The sequence below is a fragment of the Leptonotus elevatus genome, chromosome 13 (genome assembly GCF_054856555.1).
Source record: "Leptonotus elevatus isolate MCC_2025b chromosome 13, RoL_Lele_1.0, whole genome shotgun sequence".
Classification (NCBI taxonomy): domain Eukaryota; kingdom Metazoa; phylum Chordata; class Actinopteri; order Syngnathiformes; family Syngnathidae; genus Leptonotus; species Leptonotus elevatus.
The window spans coordinates 10,459,408-10,482,086 of record NC_141251.1 but is presented as its reverse complement, the minus strand read 5'-3'; the positions used below and the strand labels follow the sequence as shown (position 1 = coordinate 10,482,086).

The window sequence follows — 22,679 nt, the reverse complement described above, 5'->3', positions numbered from 1 at the left end:
TTCACCTAAGTGAAATAACTTGAAACCTTCCTGGTATCAACCATGATTAAAACAAATGACAGTGAAATTGGTTGAAAAATAAACATTTTGAGAATATAAACTTGCATTAAGATATATTGCAGGCTGTGTTTTCTTAAACATGTCACCGGCTGTAAAACTTTGTGCGGGGCTCTGTGAAACCACATTTATTAAGGCTTCCTCCATTGTCCATTGTTGTGAAAATAGCACTAAATCACTCCACAAGCTTATCTGACGTCACGTTGCCGACGCTCACAAATATATATATTTTTTGCCTTAACGTAGCGGCAGACGTGCACCTGCCGCGCTGACCGGCAACACTCCATTCTGTGTGCCCCCCCACTGCATAAACAATGAGTGGTTTCGTTGACCGTGTGCCCTGCTAAGTGCAGTGTGAAAAAGGCTTTTCTGTCATTACTGTCAAGAGCAGTGTACGCTGAGCTGCTGTTTGGCGCAAAGGCTTTACAGGATTAAGTATTACGTAAGAATGTGTATACTGTAAAGTAGTTTGTAGTGGTGTAGAACTGCAATACATCATATTGAGATGAATTTTGAATATTTTTTTTGTAATGAAGAGATCTAAACCAGTAAAAAACAACATTGTAAAAATGTAATATAATTTTCCTTTAGTAGAAATAATGAAGCATTTTTGTTTCACTATTTCCTCCTAAATCCAGTCGGTTACAGCTATAATAATATACTAGACTTATTGTTCAGGGTCACAAGAAGTAGGTGCTGTACTCATCTGACTGGACAAAAAGTGAACTACACCCTGGATTGGCCGACAGTCATTTATTTTCCTTTTTTCTTTAGAGCTCAGTATTATTCAGCCTTCCTGAGTCAACATGTCGTCATCACCGCTCTCTCTCTTTTTCTTTTTTTTGGCGCCCACCCCACCTCTATTCATGTGGAAAGGCGGAACAATGTGGGAGGGAAAGAAAAGAGGGAGCATCAGGGGATGGGCGGCACCCCAGAACCCCAGGCCCGGCAGGGAAAGGTCCTGGTCGTCACACCACATACCTAGTGAGAACTAACCCTGTTACCACCCCTACACCGTGAATGTGACCCCACCCAGTGTATATACAAGTGTGTGTGTGTGTGGTGCATTAAAATTGGGAGCAGGTAAGATGGAGCAGAGGGAAATAATATCCCCTATTCCGATTCACCCACTTCCCCGACAAAATAATGTATCTGCGTGGTGCATTAAAAAAAAAAGGTCGCCAGTCAATCTCAGGGCACAATGACCGTTTCCACTCAAAATCGCATTGTCACTTAGTGGATCTACTCTACCTCCACTAAAGTCACAACCTGGTAACAGCGAGATTAACATTGTGATTCACTCAGGGGAGTTCTCCACAATATCAACCTGATACTTCTCCACAGTGACTTGCTCGGGAAAGGCGGAATATTCTGTACAATACTTCAAGCTGATTGGACGATGCGGCATTGTGCACGTTTGTTTTGACCAATCACGGCCACGAATGAAAATGTTGTCTTTGTTTTCATTGAAGGGGGAAAAAACCCCACAAACATCTTTACCAGCTAAAAATGCACGAAGCGCCTCTCGCTGTTCAACATTCAACAAGGAAATGGTGAGTAATTCTGCAAGAACACAATTAATTGCATTCGTCCATGTTAGGTTTGTTTGTTTGCCTCGGCATCAGCGCTGGCTTCCTGGTTTCGTCACAGCTGCGTATCACACCCCAAACACAACGTCACTCTGTGATTGGTCCGAACCGATCGGTGGAAATCAACGGGCTCGGTAAAATATGTATTCTCCGGAGTTTGTGAACTCACAAATACCGCGAGAATTCATTTTGCAGAAGGTTACTAAAGTCATGCCACTAGTGTGCCATTACACCACTAGTGACATAAAATAGCAACAGTAACTCTAACTATAATAGCTACCTTCAATGTGTCTTAAAGTGATGAACCTGAGGCATTGCGCATCGCAACGTGTCATTAACGTCACAACACAGAGTGGTACTGTATGTGCTCACAAACAGGAATCATTCCGTGATGACTCAAAGGGGAATTGGGATTGTTTCCGGTTCACTAGATCAATTGAAGCTTCTTATAAAACTATGTACTTATATTTGTTTTGAGGTCAGGGTGACACAGCCATGGGCAAGTCACTTAACCCACTTAGCTTGTTAGAGAATAGGCTGAATAGGTCAAACAACAGTAACATACAGTTTTAGTCTGACACACTTTTAACAACATTCCTTTCTGAACTATCTCTGTTGAATTCACAGTAATCAGTTTCACAATATAAGCTATCATATAACCTGGAAATTGTCACAGTCCAAAATGGTGATTCAGTAGCACTTGAGCCAACTCTAGATGAAGCATTGGCAACAGTGAGCTATGATGGGTGTCTGGGGCCAGCCTTCATACTGTAGCCTTTACCACAGTCCAGGTATTGAACTGCATCCAGCAAAGAGGTCATAAATCAAGCTGGCTGCTGGCCTCCCTGGAAGGAGGCCTTCATAGGCTCTGCACTGGGTTTTCATTGGGTCAAGTACATTAGCCTGCAACCCTGCACAACCCCTTCCCCCAGAGTCAGGGATGAATTAAGATGTCTTCTTGTATCATGTTTTCAGCCCGAAACTGAATTAGACTCAAAGAAAAAGTTACTGCAGTCCAAAATTGCGGATCTTCATTCAGGTAACTGCTCACTAATCCTTACTTTAATTAGCCAAAATCGGAATGACTTGCTTTAAGTCTAATTTTCTAACATAGTTCAGAGAAAGTAAAAAAGGAAGAAAAAAACTTGGTTGTACCAACTATTGAAGGGAAGTGTGGGCAGGCACTCGAGAGACACAAATGTGTATATTCCATTAATTACATGAGTCCCATTTTGATAATGTATCCTATTTAAAACTCTGCACAATCTGAATTCAGACTATTGTGTGTCTCACACGCCAACAACATATCGAAATGGGACCAAGCTTTATAGTCTTTCTGGCTCTAACCTTTTGGAATAGTCTTCCCCAACCGATTACATGTGCTCATTCAATGGATGCATTAAAACACGTATAAAACTTCTCTATAGATAGGCCATCTATGAAAATGTACTATGTCTTAAAAATGTTTTACATGGAGTTTTCTTATAGTATCAATGTTGGCTTTTTAATACTGCATGAAGGAAGAGTAATTACATTTCTTAAAAACATTTAAAAATGTGTAAATACACCTTCAAATGTGAACCTAAGGTACAAACAAACCTGTTTCATATTACAGACAGAGAAACACTCAGAAACACTATGGTTATATAGTCATTTCAATTGGTTAGCACACGGGCACATTTAGACCCATTTTAGTAGTGCTCAGTGCCCCTAAATATCCTAATAGCACTTGTAAAAACAGCTAGTTATAGTTGCAGTTATAAAGCATGTATGATTATTTTCTTGCATTATGCTGACAAACGGTAAAATGTAAAAAAAATTTAATAAATAAAAATAAAACATTTCTATTTTAACTGCCCAGTTTGTAGGGCTCACTCCCATGTTGCAGACCGCACGTAGCTGTAGCTGCCTCCAGCAGCTTTGTTGACAGTACAGTCAGTCATTATCACAGTGGTCGTTTAATAACACCATCATTTGGATATGAAACACGCATTAAGAGATTTATTTCTAACCCAAACTGTGTTTGTTAAAAATGCTGGCATGTTTTTTAGTGATTGATTGTTTCAGTCAGTATTAAATAAAATATGTATTGCAAGTTTGCAATACTTCAGACACTAGAAGACTTTGCATTTTGTAAGCGACATTGCAACATGAAGGTTTTCTGATCGCAGGTGAAAAATATCAATTGTAGATAATGGGAAAACCAATTAAGTTGTTAATATAGAGGAATTCAAGATTTAAAAGTCTTTTTTTTTTTTTACAAACACACCCATTTTGATAAAATATGTCCTTGTTTTTATTATTATGATAGAAACACTACCATTTTAGCCTATAATGAAACAAAAACAATTGTGTCACTGTAATTGAGAACAACGGATTGAGAACAGAGGGATTAGGGAAGTGTTATTAAACTTCATCTAAGCCAAAATCAGAACCAAAAAAGGAACTCGCCTTACTGAGCATGTACTCTATGTGGAACACAATAAAGAACAGTAGTAAGCATTTTTATTTAATTCCCAAGATTCATATATATGACAATAAAGAATAAAGATCTCCCTTTTTTGTGATTTCACTTGCAAAAAAAAGCAATATGCTGCAAAATATAGGAGAGACAAAAATACATTTAATTACTTCAAAGGGGAACATGACAGAAAACACTTGAGAACCAATGTTTTAATTAACCCTTGAGCATATGTGTAAGTGCATATGTAATATGAATGGAGAAAAAACAAATTGCACAATGCATAATCGACTGTGTCTAGCCTTGAGCAATCCCTCTCGCGTTTTCCCATTTATCACCCTGTTAGTGCTTCACAGACTGACGATCAGCTTGAGTGATACTACACAACTAAAGTGTTCCGAAACAGAGATGGTGTTTAGTACTGAGGAGTGACAAGGGGATGAAGAAGGGAGAGATGCTAAAATAGGCATCCGTGATGGAAAACGTTCTCTGAGCATGCTGGAGATTTCAAAGGTTTTGCTGTATATCAAGTTTGTCTCACTTTAATTTTGCTTTAAATTATACTTTTTTCTTTGTTTATCTTTGAATAATGGTAAGTATGAGCCTTGACACATAGATACTAGTGATGCACCAAATATTTGGCCACCGAACATTTTTGGCCGAAATAAAATTAAAGTAAAAATTTGAATTTTTTTTTTTCTGTGTTTCGGTTTTCCGCCAAGCATTTTTCATTTTCGGTTTTCGGCCAAAGATTTTCATTTTGGTGCATCCCTAATAGATAATTTTAGTTTAAATATAATGAATAGAGGTCATAGTTCTATAGCCAAATAGCGCTGCACAATATATCGAAAAAAATATGTTAATGGCCCATAAAATATATACAGTATGTATTCCCAAAGATGCAAAAAACGTTTCATATGGAATTATATGCATCTTAGGTGGATCAAGACTACCACAACTTAAACCGGGACTTAGGCCGCGTGGACCCAGGACAGTACAGATTGCGGATCAAATTCAGGGCTGCCAATGCAACCTTCAACATAAATATTTGCTCAAGGGGTGAATCCTCTTACCTGTGATGCACTATATATGTGATGATGGAAGCAAAGAGGCAGAGCAGCATGACCGCCGTGCAGGCATACACGACCGGGTGCAAAAACTCCGCTGGGTATGGGGGGAAAGACAACACCTTCTTCAGATCCTGGGGAATAGAGGGAGCAAAATGGAGATTAGAGGAATGTCAGCATGTGACAATAATTTCGGAGGTTTAATTTCAGGTAGGTTGACCAAATGTCCTTTTATGCCCGGATATGTTGACATCTTTTACATTTTTACATGTGTGCATGTTATTATTGTTATGCATTAAAAATTATTTTGTTTTTTAAAGAAAAAAGTAGGCATTTTACATACCTCACTTCTTAAGTGATAAAATAAGCTCCTGACCTTAATCGGCGACACAGAACTTCAGCTCACTGATAATGCCCTACGCTGCCAAACTTGTTTTGATCCATGTGATCCATCCCGGCTTGCCCCATTAAAAAAAATAAAAATAAAAATAAATAAAGGTCCATCATGGGAGCAAAAAAGTTTGGGCTTACAATATTATGTCATTATTTCTTCATCTGTCAAGTAAGATTTCAAAAGTTGCTGTTATTAATACATGGCATCTTTGAATAAACTTTGAGTACCATTTAAGTATCCAGAGTGTCTTTATTTTTTATTTTTTATGAAAATATAATTATCCTAGTTTCTCGAGGAATAAAAATGAGCAAAATTCCATAAAATGCTCAACCCAAATTCATTTATACAGCACTTTTAAAAAACTGCTGTAACAAAAAGCTATAGATAAGCTTGAATATAAAACATGAAAGTAGTAGTAGTTATGATATACTGTCCAATTCAGATCCAAAGACAAAGGACCCTGTTGATTCAACATTCTACCCAAGAGTTTACATATTGCATTTTGGGAAGCCAGAGAGGCATATTGCAAAAGAAAATGAATGTTTTTGTCCTTTTCAAAAAAGTGTTGTTACCGGCGGTGGTCATTAAGTATTATCAGCACAGCACTACTGTGATCTAACTCGAAACACAGTACACATATTATAATAAATAACATTATGAGGTTTGTATTGGATCTATTGCATTGAGAAACAGACACAATGATGGTTTCCATTCTGATGGACTGATAGTATGGCAAATATTGGACACTGGACTATGGATGAAGATGACTACAAAATGGGAAACTGTATCAAACAATTTTATCTACAAGTCTGTGGTCAGATCAAGTAAGGATGTTGCAGTATTGGTTCCTCCCATACATTAATTATCCATTATCATTATTGGCACACAGCTTGTGAGAGACATGACCTTCAACTGAACAAAGTTGCAATATAGTGCAGGGTGAAGGGTTTTTAGGCCAAAACAGTGGATGAATATAGAGCAGTAGAGATATGAAATCATCAGTCAACATTACTGGATTTAATAACAGTGTTTTGAGCCAAGAGAAAACAAGCTGCCTAAAAAAGTATCCCCAATTATTGCTTGGTCATGGTAGGCTATGGCACATATGTTCTTCCATTGTTGTTGTGACTTGTTAGCCACACTGCTAACTGAACTGCTAGCTCACTTGTAGCTCTTGGCTCTTTTGAATTATAACCCATTTCAAAATTTAATTGAATCTTGATTCAGCCTGTAAGTGAGAACATGTAACTCCTAAAACAGATTAATAATTGCAGAGAGGAAGCAAATGTATTCATCTCCTGAAATAGACTGTGTTTGACTTTCAATGGCACAATGAAAAAGCTGCAAACAACAGAAAAAGGAAACAGAAAGAAGATGGCTGGGAATTGCATAGCAAATGGGCCTGAATGATACAATGGGCTGTATTTTCCTTTGTGAGCTTAGATGCTCAATGACAAGACAGAGCATAAGGGGTTCCAACATCTCAAACAGCTTCACCCAGTTTGTTAATGAATGTTTAACAAGCAAATATTACGTTTATATTTACCCTCGCAGCGATGTCATAGAAGGACAATGACAATTGCTTAATTACAATGATATGGAATGGTGTTGATGGAGAACAAATGCCAATGGCACCAGCAAGAAAATGTGTCGAAATTAAGCTTCTTATTTGGTGAGCTAAATTACGTACTTGAAATAGTACTGCATAGTTTAATATGTGAATAACATCTCCCCACAACCATCAAGACGTGTAAAGGTCACAGAGAATTTTTGACAGTTGCATTACCGAAACAAAACAAAACCATCCAGCTTTGGCTACCATGTGGCCGGAGATAACCCACACGCCCTCCACCAGCCAGCTCCTTCAGGCAGACCCCAAGGCACCTAGAGGAGCGCCATAATCCCATCATTTTTTGTAGGTCTACCCCAAAGTCTCCGATCATTCAGACAGTGTGAATTAGAGATGAAATATGATATATATAGATATGAGTATGGACATCACAGAAGATCTATTGATACATGAATGATATGGGGGACTATAAAAAAAAAGATCTGTGAAGGATCCTATTATTGACACAGCTTGGGTTCAGAAAAGATCTGGTGAAGAAAAAGGAGCTGGAGACACATATTATGAAAAAGCAAGATGCAATAGGGGAGAGGTGTGTTTGCTTTGCTGACTTGGTAGTGAGCCGGTTACAGCCAGGCGTGAAGCAGTTGGGATGACTGTACGCACATCCAGCTCCTCCTTTAACGGAAAACTTGTGTGAATTATTACTGAGTGAGCTGCTGCCCCAAGTGAAGGAGCTCATCTATCTTGTAGTATGGGTAAAAGAAGAAGAAAAGATCTGTGCCACATCACAAAGAATACCAGGGATGTTCCTTCTGCTTGTAGAGAAGAAAGAAGCTAACAAAATAGAAAGGGATCCCAGTTTGATTTGGAGTCGGACCCTGACCAATGGTTCACCAGCTTTAGCTAGTGATCGGAATCAGTGGCGGCTCATTAAAAGAAGGCGCTAGAAAGCCCTCCTGCCCAGTTGAGCCACTTTGTATATATACATACATTTTGATGAGTAAAATTGATTTGTTTACATCTGGCATCTCAAATGAAGATCTAACTTCCGATTTGGGCACAGAGAACGACGACGATAGACTCTTGTTAAATGATGTTCCACCACCCACGGGCTTAGCCAATTAAGTTTAATCTCAGCTACCTTTAAAGCCAACATTACTTAAAGGCTTTGATGGGAACTTGCCCATTCAATATGGGCGCCACGTAGGCGGGGCTTAGCCTAGCATCTACTGCCTATCTGGTCTTCTCTTCATATTCAACTCAGTGAAGACAGTAAAACATGTTTATTTTGAGAGGAGAACGTGGAGCCGCGGCAGTGCAATAACCTGAACGACAGCGATACGAATACACAAAAGAGCTATTGGAACTGACTAACACAGGGATCGGCAACCCGAGTCCTCGAGAGCCGCAGTCCTGCATGTTTTAGATGTCTCTCTCTTCTAACGGAGGTGAGGATCTGTCATGTCTGGGAAGATCTGGTTTTGGTTGAGGGTCCCGATTTGTCCTGAGTGGGTTCCAGTCCTTCCGCGGGTTGACCAATCCGGGCCCTCAGCCACTTGTGCCTGGCCCCAGGTGTGGCTAGTTACCCAATTAGTGTGGGTGTATTTAGTTCCCGGGTGGTGATCAGTCGGCGTGGGATCATTGCCGCTTGTCACGGTCAACACCGGAGTTCTGTCTGTCATTTTTATTTTGTATCTTTCAGTTCGTTGTTTAGTTAGCATTAACCAGTACCCTGGTTAGTGTTTTCTGTCAAATAAAGCACGCCAGTTTCGCCCGCACTCCTGCTGTGGTTCTCCTGCCTCCCTGCATTTTGGGTCCTCCACTTCACACGCCGACAAGACGCCGCTCTGTGACCACACCGTAACAGGATCATTTTCAGTCTTCTCCAGAGCGTTTGCTGATGAGCTGATCATTTGAATCACCTGTGATGGAGGAAGAGACATCTAAAACATGCAGGGTTGCCTACCCCTGGACTAACTCAAACAATTAAGCAAACAAGATAGTCTGCCACACGGTTTAGACGGAGACCTTTTTAACTGGGGGGGGGGGGTGCTTAATTAGCATGCTGGTGGTACACCTGAAACCAATGACTACCCAGGGCTCCTCCCTAACAGGAGAAAAAAAACTATTCAAAGCTACCTGACCCTTTCTGGAAAAAAAGCATTTGCAGCCCTTGTTAAATCATGAATTTATTGCGGCTAATCACATTTTCCAGTCCATTTACCCTCAGACCTGATCAACCAAGAAGTCGCCTAAATAGAACCTGTCCGTTCTATTAAAAAAAATCGACAATAAACATTCATTCAACAATAGATGAACAAGTAAGTACTTGACATCTATCAGTCAAGAAAGAGTTTCAAAGCCATTCCTAAAGCTTTATAGGATTCCAGCAAATCACGGTTGAGTGTTTTCATTCACAAATTGAGAAAGAATGGAACAGTGGTGAATAGTCCCACCCCACCCTGTGGCAACCTCCAGTGACTACCTTACATATAAATACATTTTATTTGACATATTTATAATATAAATACACGTAAATGTATATATTTTTATAGCACCGCCCCGGCAGAAACACCACCAGCGGCCACCAATCAAAAATACTGCAGCTACTTTTAAACAAACAACGTGACAGCAGTGATTGTTACGTACTTTTAGGAGACCCTTCAGGGATTTCAATTCGACCTTTTGGGGATATATTCATGTAGATTGGCCTTATTAGACCGATTTTTTTGCTGAGATGCCTATGCAATCCTAAATTGTCATGCAGATTTGTTTACCTCCTAAAGTCTAGATGAATTTTGGCATGAATGATACTATGTAGCGTAGAAGAAGAACTCTTGCTTCACTGTGAGTAATGCAATGATCATGGGAATGCCGCCTGAAGGACTTGGCATAGTTGAGGTGTGCATGGCGTAACTCACGTCTTTTTCCCTCGACTGCTTGAGCCTTTATTATCCTCAGCAGGTTTTGTGTTTTCAAACTGGGACTGCTTAAAATACATTGTAGCAGCCCAGTGGACTGTTGCCGAAATGGAAGTGAACAGACTTGCATCATCACCTTTGCAGCTTTCTGAAAAGCAGCACTATGAATCAGTTGTGACTGAAGCCCCAGACGCAGGGGAGGTAAACATTAACAGCAGGACACCCCATTCACACACATAGCATACAGTCAGGATTTACTAGCAGCCCAGTAGGAGATATTAACGCTTTTAGAGCTTGTTGATCCTTCCTATTTTCAGCACAAAAGCAGACGAGATTTGCTTTGAAAAAAGAGCTTTCTTGTTCATCTTTGAAATTTAAAGGGACCAATATATTTATATATTCCATCTTAATAAACTAATGTAAAAAATACACATCATTTAAGCATTACATAAATGCAGATCTCAAAACATTAAAGTGCTGACTGATAAGTCGCACTCAAAAACATTCCCCCCCCCCCCAACAAAAAAATGCAGATGTTAATATTTTGCCCAACTTTCAGCCTTGTAAACAAAGGAAAGGCAATCTACTAAATAAACAAATGCAAAAGAACTTCATCAGGACCTTGGATGTGAGAAGAGAATATGCACAAGGTCCTGAAGCACATTTTGTGTTAATTGACATTTAAGCATTTGGAAAAATAAAGATATAAAATAAAGCAGACAGTGCTTGTGATGTGATAAGTGACAAACCCAAATCTGAATTAGTTTCTGTGTAAATAGGAATTGGGATTCTACTTCTTCTGTTTTTAGTTCAATCAAAAATGATTTTTAAGTCAAATGCAACGGGCATACAAATGGTCCCTTTTCATAGTTGGGAGAGATGGGAGCCTATGGGTGAGAGGCAGACCACAGCTTGGTTGCTGGTGTCACATGGTGGCTGTGAAGGTGGTAGAGAATCTGCACCAGCTTCATAAAACTCAGCTTACTGAACCACTACATTACTAATGGCACACTAAAAACCATTAGGTAGAATAAAACAACCGGGACAGTCTACAATCTTACTCCAGCTGTTCTTTTGCTAGGAACCTTAGCGTTCCGAGTTTTACACATCAGCGTCGTTTCCGGCCACTGATGGCCGTGTTCCAACACTCGCACCCCCCCGCGCTACCGCCGAGGGCCGTCTCAACTCTCTGAAATGCTTCGGACAACTGAGAGACAGACACACTACACACTCGCACCCGTCGACGGGAACGCGCAACTGAGGGGCAAAAAGGCGGAAGAGCACGCACTGGGAACGCGGCCCACAAGCCACAAACAGGAAACGGAAACAAAGCTGATGTGTGAAAAACAAAAAGTCGGAAGTCCCGCCTCCTTCCTGGCATATACATCATTGTGTTGAAATGGTTCAGTGCTTCGAGGCATTTGACACAATTCAGTGTGGTGACATCTGCTGGACAAAAATATATTTCATTTTCATTCAGTGAAAAGGGCAAAGCGTCATTAAAAAATAATACACTGTTGTGTCAGTTTTAAATGAAAAAGTGAAATGATTGTGCAACAGAAAACTGATGTTGGTATTTGAACAAAATGCTTGTGACACTGGGACGGGGTTTTGGGTGTTTCATGAAAAACATCATTTCTGCAGCATTTGGTTTCAGTCCTATGAACTTTCCAGCTTTGGAGAAGACCCTTTCGGAGATTTGATTTATATTATAAATCAGTGTATATAGTGTGTGAATGAATGCCGACATGTGAAATTGCAAATTAATATATTGTGTAATAATCTAACTTTACTTCCACGTAAAAAAAAAAAAGGAGGCTGGGAGTGATATTTACTTGGAAAAAAACTAGTATATATTTTTTTTAAATTATATTATAAATTTTACAAGGAGAGTTTTAGGTTCATTTTCTCAGTTTATTTATTTAATTAAAAACGTTACTAAACTGTTGAGGAGTGAACTCGTGACTAGGGATGCTCCGATCGATCGGCCACCGATCATGATCGATCGATATTCATGAAAAAATCCGTGATCGGAATATTTGATCAAAGCCTTTCATTCTTGTTCAAAAAGGCCTGCCTGGCCTGAGAGACCAGACTCTGGGCAATTGCGGGAAGTTGAACTCTTCTTCCGTCCCCCTCGCTTCCCACAGCGGGCGGCCCACAGCCCCGTACGCACGTGGCAACACAGAGATAAACATGTCGTCGACTCGAGAGCGAGGAAATCACACCGACTGCGGAGCGGTTTCTGTACGGCATCCTTACGGACTGCAATTCACACTGAGTGCGTTGCGAGAGCTGTACGTGTTGGGATTTCCTGGACAGTTGAGTTCACGCAATAACAACCGTGTAGAGCGCTACTGGTAAACAACAGCCACGCTTGCCTGTCGTCACATCGATATGCTTTTTGGACATTATTTCTAGGACTTCTACCATGGGTAAGTACGTTTTGTGTTTAAATTGTGTTATTTTGTCATTTTTAACTTATTTTGAGCTCATCATTTGTCTTTTAAGTGTCCGACTCATGTCAAGCTATGTAGTTAGCTAGCTTCCGTCCTAAAAAACGAGTTCCCAAACGGTTTTATTTTGAAATATACCGGAGTTCCTGTCCGACTCGTGTAATTCCCTCCACGCACATACACATTGATAAATGCACAATATAATTTGTCTATGCACAAGAGACGAATCCAAGTTCTTGGGTATTGTCAATTTAGGAATTTATTGAGTAGTTTATTTGAATGAAGCCTGCATGTGACTAGTTGCAAGTCCCTTGTTGAACTCTCTGTCATGATGAATGATGGGGCATCCCTCAGTAGTCTCCTGACCAAGTCAAATCTGTTGCGTAGCCAATCGGATGTCAGCTGGGGACAGGAACAGCCTTTTTTCCAGGAAATGCATTTCCTCCAGGCCACTTATAATTTGAACTGTAATCATATTGCACGGTGGCCACTTCATTACACTGCCTCCACAGCACCACAATGTGACCAGCCCTTTGACAGCACAATTCATTAGAGCCATTACCATACAATGCCGTTTAGCCTGTTCTGGATTAGCACTGACATGTTCCATCGGAACACGCCTCTGCTGTCCTTTAGGCCTACGCAGCTAAACAGGTGCCTGATCCTCTGCTTGCTTGTGCAGCCACTACAACTTTAATCCATGATCTGCCCCCCCCCCATCCAAAATCAGATTATAAAAGTCAATTAAAGTTGATCTCATCTATAATCTCGGCGCTCAGGCATAGTTGGGTGCAAGGTTATCAAGCCTGCACAGCAACATGTAACAAACGTTGAGTGCTTGCAGGCCATGTGTGCTGGTTGAGCCTCTTGTTTATGATTAAGCACAGGAAAATCTATTCCACCAGCCAGCAGGTTGCAAATTTGAACAACTTTACGTATGATTGAAAACCTTAAAAATAGTGTATAATGTCATTCCAAGTATACACTCCTTTGTTGTAATGACAATAGTGACTGCAAGAATGCACGCAAATGTAGATTAGAAGACGGAAATAGGGAAAGGGAAGAAAACTAATTAAAATCCTCTGGCGAACAGCCTGCAGGTCTCACGGCTTGCGGCACTGTATTTTATCATCCTTGAGTGGCCCCATGAACACTGGAACGGAAGCAGCCTAAGTGTGCAAATCAAACTCGCTCTGGCTTCCCCACACCCCACAGGATAACAGAGTGTGACAGAACACTGGTGAGACAGAACTTCCTGACTTAACAACAGTCTGAAAAACGGCCATGCACCATTAATGCGGTTCATCAATGATTCAGCGGCACCTTGAGGCTGTCACTCAGCACACAGCTTTGAGATACATTCAAGCATGTAATCACCGCTGCCTGGCAAGTGTTCAGCACTGGACGTACCGCAACACAGTTATCAAATCCTGAGGAACAGCATGGATCCATCAAGGGGCCGTTGTTTCATTAGCATTCTTTTCTCAATGGACTCAGATCTGAAGTGTTTTTTTTTTTATCCCAGCTCAAGGCTACCCAAACACTTTTAAAGAAGTTTGTGTAATCGTTGTTCTTGGGCGATATTTCAAGTGTACTATCAATTAAATGAGTCTTGTTCACAGCTCAGCCATGACGAGCTCACAGTCCGCCCATCCCCTTGAGCAATGAAACAAATAAAGAAATTAAAAAATGAAGGAATCAAATAAAAGCCATGAGAAGTTCACATTTGCTTTAATTTAGATTATTGTGAGAGGTCTCACACGTGCACACACTGGCTACTAGGAGCCACCCAATCAGATTCAAATCTGCCTGCTCTCCACTCCACAGCAACAACCTGAGATTTGATTGCATAGTCAGCGTCTCAGTAAAATGTTCTTCCTGAAGATTGAATATTGTGCTCTTCAACATTTGCCGGTATTTGATTTACGCTACTAAAATTCAAAGATGTTTGTATACTTTGCTGTCACCCCTTTGCAAAATTTCCTGGAAAATGAATGACTGGCCTCCTGAAGTTTGAAACGCCAGCCAAAATGTCCATTAGAAAGAATTGCAGCACATCTTATGAGATCTTCCAAGAATTTCAAGTCCAGCATGTAGAGAGAAATTGGCTCTTGCAAATGTCTTTGAAGTTGCTGGCTAAATGCCAAATGTACGTTTACATTGTGCAGCATTCCAGCAAGCTTTTTTGTCTTAAAGCGCTTTGGAAAAAAAATCCTCTTAGTCGAAAACATCACATCAATAGCAAATTGTAATGTAAAGATGTACACAGAAGTGTACTTTGTCAAGCTTATGTGTGCCAGTTGATTTAAAAAAAAAAGTCCAGTTACACAAGTTAATAGCATTGAATGATTTTTGTTTTTTATTAGTCAAAAGAGTACCCTGATGCTCATTTAACTTGGTGAAGGTGGATATTATCATGGTGTTAATTTGACATGAAGACATGTTTTTGCACTTGTGAGTTTAGCCTTTTTACTTGACCATTTATGACTGAAACATTTTTAACACTTTGACCGCCAAAAACGGTTAATAACGTTTAGTAAAATCCAAACGAGCGCCACCAAAGATGTTAAAAGACGTTCACTATGTTTTTTTGTTTTTTTGGGGGAAACGGGTGGAGGAAAGCCTTGGCAAGCTGTGCTGAAAGTATCAAGCAGGTCGAGTTAGTATAATGACTATTTTTGGGCACTAGATGGCAGCGATGACTCTCTTTGGACAAGATCGGGTAGGCGTCAGTAGAAGACGTGAGGCGGAGCTAGAGTGTTGAGGGGAGAATGGCTGAGGAAGCGAAAATGGCGACCGGTTGCAAGTAGCTCACGCTTGAGCATTTTTTTCAAAGACGAAAAGCATCGACCAATGCTAAAGAGCACATTGATGATGATGATGATGGTGACTCCGAGGTTGACGCCGAAGTTGGAACCGTTGACGCCGAAGTTGGAAGCGTTGACGCGGCGGCTTCGATCGCGTCGTAAAGCCTCACCGGCTAGCGATGCTAACGCCGGAAAACGAGCACTTTTGCACAGGCGGACGTTCAATCGGACGATGAAGAGTACCCCGAGTACAATGCATATTCATCGGAGGAGTGGGTACAGTCTGATCACGGAGAAGACACTGGTTCTGGACTACGATGCCACCATGAATGGAGTGGATAAGATGGATCAGAACATCTCTTACCACCCGGTATAGGAACTGAAGGAATTAGTAGATTAACACCTTAGCTGCCCATAATGGGAACTCCTGCAAACCTCTGTCCAATTGTTTTCAGACAGGATTCGGGTTCGAATTTCCCGCCCTCTGTCTGCTGTGATGTCATATGCGCGTTGTGTACGTGAAGAAGTGAAAGTGCAGTTTCACTTTCCGGCCACAGGTGGCAGTAATGATTCAAAATATACATTTTTTTGCGTTCAGTAACTTTACATTTACAATATTTGATTGGATAATTGTATTTAGGCTACATTAATTTATACCTAATGATCTAACAAGAAAAATCTCTAATACAATTACCCAGGTACTGTATTTCATACAATCACACAGTTTTTCAAAATAACATGAAATAAAATGATTTTATAATCAATAAAATAGTTTTGTTCAGATCAAGTCAGTTAATAAAAATAAGGTTTGTAAAATGTGCAGATATTAGTATATAAGTGTCATTTTTACAAATAATAAAAAAGGATTGGATGAAGAATTGAATCATCTCTTTGTATATTTGCATAATACTCAATGTTGAGATGTTGCTCTGGATTCCACATGTGCTCAACATTTTGGTTCACTTCTTGTAACATGCAAGGATATAAAAACACTGAAAAAAGAAATGAAAGCACATGCGGGAAACATCTTTCACACAGTGCTCGCACCCTGTTCTCAGCTTGCAGAGACAGCTTGCACTGGTCCATATTTTGTTCTCTTGCCAGACGATACATTTTGCACATTTCTTCAACGCAAAAATAAATCACTTTTCACAGCCCTTTTCAAATTCTGTTGTGATACCGTTTATGGACATCGCGACAGGAAGGATGGAGATGAAGTTCAAAACCTCTGCAGAGCAACAGCATGCAAGCAGCATCTCTAACAATGCATTACACTCTGGCAGCAGTCGTTGTGGAGGATAAATGAGGCTGCCTCTGTGGCGCTTAATAGCGTAACAGAGCTCTCGTGCATCTGTTGCCAGCCACCATTTTCATGTGTGCTCTGTTGTGCTTTGACCTCTAATGGTCTTTCGACAGTGCTGGCAGACTGCACAATGACATTAGATGCCTCTACTCTAGAAATCACCATGTGTAGTAAATCATTGCCTTGTGATATCAACACAGGAAGTGCATGGGCAGGCTTGAATGACTGCTCAACAGCAAATTTCAATCAGAGATGACTTTATGAGTCAGAGCGTATTTTTGATGCTGATTTAAAACATCGGTTTACTTTTTTCTATATCATTATCAGGTTTTTGAGATATTTTAGTTTTTAAATTTGTGTGCCTTGTAATTTACAGCGATGGCATTTCAGAAAACATTCCACCTGTTGCTGAAGCTAACTCTTCATTCATAAATATTACTAAATAAATATAGTACATATTATTATTTTTATATTATTATTACTATTATGAAAATGTTATGTGCTAGAGAAATAAACAATGGCAGATTTGGAATCAGTGCAAAAACTTTTTTTTTTTGAAAAGTTTACTTGCTAGCCAAATTATTCTACAGTAATTGCCCTCTGACACAATTTAACAATTCAACCATGCAAGTGGATGTGAAAAATGCCATAACAAACACATTTTAATGACAAAATTCACATATGTGACTGGGGGAAAGAGGATATGACTTGAAATAGAAATATCTAGTAAATTTTTTTTTACCATGGACCGAGAAGACAACATAATAATTACACCTTCAGCCCTGGAAGCGATTACGTACCCCACCTCCCCACTACAATACAATTTTACCCTACGGATTTCTCATGATGAACTCAGCCCTGACACATTTCCCTTCTGACTGGTGTGCTATTTGTAGCACTTAGACTTAAGTGGACATACACTGCAACCCCTTTGCCAGCAATTAACATGTTGGCATCTCATTGGGGTCACATGGAAAGCACAAGGAATGTGTCAAGAGTTAAAAAGAAGAAGAAAAAAGGAGATAATAAATGGGCATTGCTCACAAACTGTGGTAAGGTTCACAAACGTTTACACAAATTAACAATTGATAAGGATCAATTGACTCTATATTTGTCTTTATTTTTATACTCTATAATATAGAGCAGTGGGCCCCAACCATGCCGGTCAGCGGGCCACTTTGCACCTGGCCACGGCTGGCCGCACAGTTGAAAGAATAGAAATAAAAAGCTGAACTATTTGAACTATTTCTATTAGTTTAACATTTTTTTCTACTTTTGTTAACAAGAGTATGAAAACCTATAATTTTTTTATTGTACGTTTAGAACAGATGTAAAAATTTGTGATTAATCGTGAGTTAACTAGTGAAGTAATGCGATTAATTATAAAAAAAAATGTAATCGCCTGTCGCCCCTAATCTTTTAATAATATTGTATTTTCTTTTTTAAATCTTCTCTTTAAAAAATAAATAAATAACTAGTGAAGTCATACGATTAATTACAATATTCTATTGTAATTTTTTCATCTTTTTTTTTTTTTAATGAATTTATGGCAGTGAATGAGTTAAAGATCCCCTACCATTATCATCCAAATGTTCCACCATATTATGCATAACATATACGTCAAAATTCATCTATGAGACATTATTAAGTTTCATGTACACCGTTTGTCGTTTGCATGCATAGCCTTTGAAAGGCGAAGGCGTGCAGAAACTAGCGGATTTAAAAGCTCTTGTGATGTAGAATTGTGACTCATTATTCAAGTACGTGCCCTTTTCGTGGTTGCTACACACCCACTCAACTCAGAAGAGTTGAGGAATAAACGGCTTTAAATTATTTTGGGAAAAACTCAGAAGCATTTTGGCTGTGGCCACCTCAGGGGGCACTGTCGCCGGGCACAATTCTGCTAATGGCCCATTGAAGAGACATGGTGGCCCAAATACACCCACACATCAGATAACTAACTAACCAAACAGAAGAAAGCTGTTGTCTATATTAGCAGAGACTGAATCAAAGCAAAGAAAATATTAACATATTGAATACCTTTAAATATTAAAGTAAAAATGGGCCATCTATTTTCACAGTTATAACTCATTTCTCACCCAAATTATCTTGCAAACCCGATAAAATGAATCCAGAGATTACATCGCGTAGCTGATGGGCCTCGTGCATCCCATTCTTTAAAATGAACCACAAAAATTACAGACAACACACCCATATAACACATTACCAGAATTGACATTATTGTTTGGTTTGGAGGTTTAAGCACCTCCAAAAGGGGGGCATTTTGGAGAAAGAATGAGTCCTCAACTTGGGCGCAGTTAGAACTGGACATTAGCAACCACTGGAGTATGACTGCTCCAAGACATGTTCGGTTCAAGGGTGACTGTGGTATGCTCAAGGGTGGCGTCTATGGGTTCAAGGGTGACTGCTGTCTGTTGCTATGATAGATGTTCTGCTTGCGCATGAGATAATATGCCTATGATGTCACTTGTAAACATAAACAGGACTTTTCAGTCAAATAATGAACTTCCCACTGTCACAGCCAATGTGTCATGCGCGATTATTATCCACAACAATGCTAACATCAAAGTCTACTAATCCTATCTTCACTCAAACACCACAAATGGTTTAATGGTTTATTTAACTGATCCTCAAAGTCTGAAAATAAGTTTTATTTTGAAATTTAGGTGTATCCTGGGCCTCTGCGAAAATATTCATCTAGGATACATGAGCAGGGGAAAAGTAAGCTACCGCCAAGTGAAATTAATTACCCCAAGATGGGACAGGCTCATTGATAAGAAATAATACTACATATTGTCTGTTGTGTCTGGTGCAGAGGTTTTATGTATTTATTTTTGTTATAATGTGAGGAACACATGTCATCGTTTTACTTGGCTCATTTTCAAATGGTGTAAGTAATTGAACTTGAGGTCTCAACATGTGCCAAAAAATCGCTTTCTTCAGTTTTAATGACGCTACATGACATTTTTCCAATGTCATTTTATTCATTAGATCTTTATTTGAGCTACAGATGGCAGTAATGGGCATTTAGGGGTAGAGTAAGAGACAAGGATCCAAACATTCTGCCTCCCCTCTGCCAGACAGCTGCTTGGTATTGCATTTAGTATTATTTATCTCATGAGACATTTTCAAATATTTAGGTTCAATTATCTACAAACTCCGAGGGTAAAAAGGGAGCCTCCTTGAAAAGCTCAGTTGTTCGCAAGCAAGGATAGGATGAGGTCATCAATCTACAATTGCGCAGAATTTAGGGATGTGATCATCGACGGGCCAATGAAAATAAAAAAAAATTTGAATGCAGATTTATTAAGAAATATCATTACTTATTATTTGCTTAGAACAATTCTCAACATTTGCATCCCGTCACTATTAAGCAGCACCAGGCAAACGTCTGCTTTTTGGACAGGGCCAAGGCATGAAATGAGATGAGAGGCTTAAAGATGCACAGCAGTAAGACAACAGATGTGGTGTTAAACGCAAAGTCAAGTCAAATTTAATGGCACGGCTTTAAGGTCTGGGATACTTTTACAGCCTGGAAACGGCAGCGAGGGAGCAGTCATCAAAGAATGTGAGCATAAACACGCGCACAAAAAAAAAGTTAAAGTTGAATTGAAATCTGGCAGTTAAACAGCATGTTCACTTTGTTTAAACCCTTTTTGATCCATACAGCAGCAACTTTGTCTACTCTGGATAGACATACTGTATATACAAAAGGAACAAACCTCATTGTTCCTTTTACCTTGTTGCAACACAAACATCAATGGTATATATATATATATATATATATATATATATATATATATATATATATATATATATATATATATATATATAAGCACATCTGCCATTTTCTTGCACTGAATTGTTAAGTCTTTCACTTTCTCCTGTTCACCAACTCCTCAAAGCCCAATTCATGGTGATCTATCTTGTAGCTAACTCATATAAACAAGCTCAGACAATCAAAAGTAATCATCTGTAATCCTCCTACAATGACACTGCACTGTTAATTGACATGGTGTTTGTCAACAAATCTCACCAGAATCGCAAAACCAATAAAGCAGCCAACCTAATTAAATGTTCAATGTTTCACATTGTTTATTTAAATCGTACGCCACTTTGGGTACTTGAGAACGACTTGGGGCAAAAACAACCCAAAACATTTTCCTGCTCGTCTGACAAACACAACACAACCGTATTAGCTAAATATAAAGTACAGTATGTTTAAATTTCCAATATTTAAAAACATGTTTCAGTGCTCTAAAACATCCATTTAGGTCATATAATATTAAACAAGGTTGCTGTTTGTGATGCCCTCCCATAATGTCTTTAACGATTACATTATGTGGAGCAAGCAGAGTGCCTATTTACATGAAATATATACTGTATTTAGTACTGAAAGTGTTTGATTGTGCAGAATATAGTACTGTATAGTACTGTATTCCAAAAACACAGTAAACATTGCACAGCAGATTTTTTTTTTTGCTTACTTGTGTTGCACTTATGACCTTTGATGCATGTGACTGAAGTAATATTATGCCACTCAGGAGCCTAATTTAGGTTTTCATGTGCAAAACCAGGTGTAAACTTGACAGAAAATCATCATCACTACCTTTACAAACCCCTCCTTTAAATAGCTGCCTCTGCCAATTTTTACACCTGTTACCCAACGTGCTACAATCTCAGTATGGCACAACATGCTTACCAACAGGTCGTGCAATCTGTTCAAGGGAACATGCAGTTTAGTGCCTGCTATTTGAGATCTTTGTCAGCGCGCTTTGCACAAACTGGCATAGGCACCTCATTTGAATTAACCTGACTGAAATGTACTTTTAAAATATTTTATGTCTTCTTCTTCTTTTTAATAGTGTTTGTGACTGTGGAGCAACCACCCAGTGAGTGTGAAATTAAATCATCAAAAAAATAATAATAATAATTGCATCTGCCTATTTCTGAAAATGTGTCTGTGAGTGAGCTGTTCTACAATTCAGACCATGCATGGTAACTGCAACTTATATAATAACTGTCATACAGACTTGCACCTATTAGGGAGACCGCGGCTACTTTTTTATACTTTTATCTAGTTCTTGAAATCAATATATCATATATAAACAAAATGTATACCAGATGAAAGACCAAAGTCTTTTTTTATTCATGTCATTTTCATACTTTGTGTCAGTACAGTGTTATAAGCCATCGAATAGAGGGAGTAGGCTTGTGACATGTTGCCCCACCAATGGGTATGTTGTCACACTATATGGGGAAAGATGTCACACTAGATTTTGCAACTAATAAAATAAAACAAGGACAAAATGATCCCTTTTCTGCATTTTTTTTTTTTACAGGTAGAAAAATTGTTTGTCCTCGATCTTAAAAATTTACTATAGTCATTGTGCAAACTTTAACATAAAATATTATGAAATAGATTAATGTCCTTAAGAACTGCTGGCATGTACCGTAGGTCATAGCTCTCAGCCTCAAATGCCAGTTTTGCTTCCCTTAAACTGGAAATTTGAGATTAAATTGAATTTCAAAAAATAAAGCATTTCGTTTAATGGATTCATGGATTGTTCATCATGAAACTTAAACCAGTCCATCAGTAGTCCATTGTAGTTCCACCAACAACTGGAAAACCAATTTTTAAACAAAACATAGCAAATTAATTTCCTCACTCTTCAGACTCATCATCCGAAGGGTAATCCTAAATACAACTCAAATCTCTATTTCCCCCCTCAAAATTCAATGAACAAGTGTTGTAAAATTCATACAATAATTAAAAGGCCAAAATAAACATTGATGTCCATGATAAATGCAAACTTCTGACAACAACTGTATACACCATTTGACAAAAATTTGAAAGGGCTTTTAATAGCCCTTGTGAAAAGATAGCTACCCTTTGCGCCTGTCACATTATCATCCCCTCTTGAAATTATGTAACACTCATGTTCTACTGTTCTTATCTTCCTCTTAAGAGTGCACATTGCATCAATAGCTGCCCCTAATTAAAAGCCCAGCAACCAGTCACAGCTCTCCAAC

At 39.1% G+C, this 22,679-nt stretch overlaps 1 protein-coding gene across 1 annotated transcript in view; it reads right to left on the bottom strand.

Moving 5' to 3' along the window:
- The window catches only part of adgra1b (adhesion G protein-coupled receptor A1b), a 139,161-nt gene that overhangs the window by 20,528 nt on the left and 95,954 nt on the right, over positions 1 to 22,679 (bottom strand). The window contains exon 15 of the mRNA XM_086093321.1: positions 5,181 to 5,308. Coding sequence (XP_085949447.1) covers positions 5,181 to 5,308 — 128 coding nt within the window. The remainder of the gene's footprint in view (positions 1 to 5,180; positions 5,309 to 22,679) is intronic.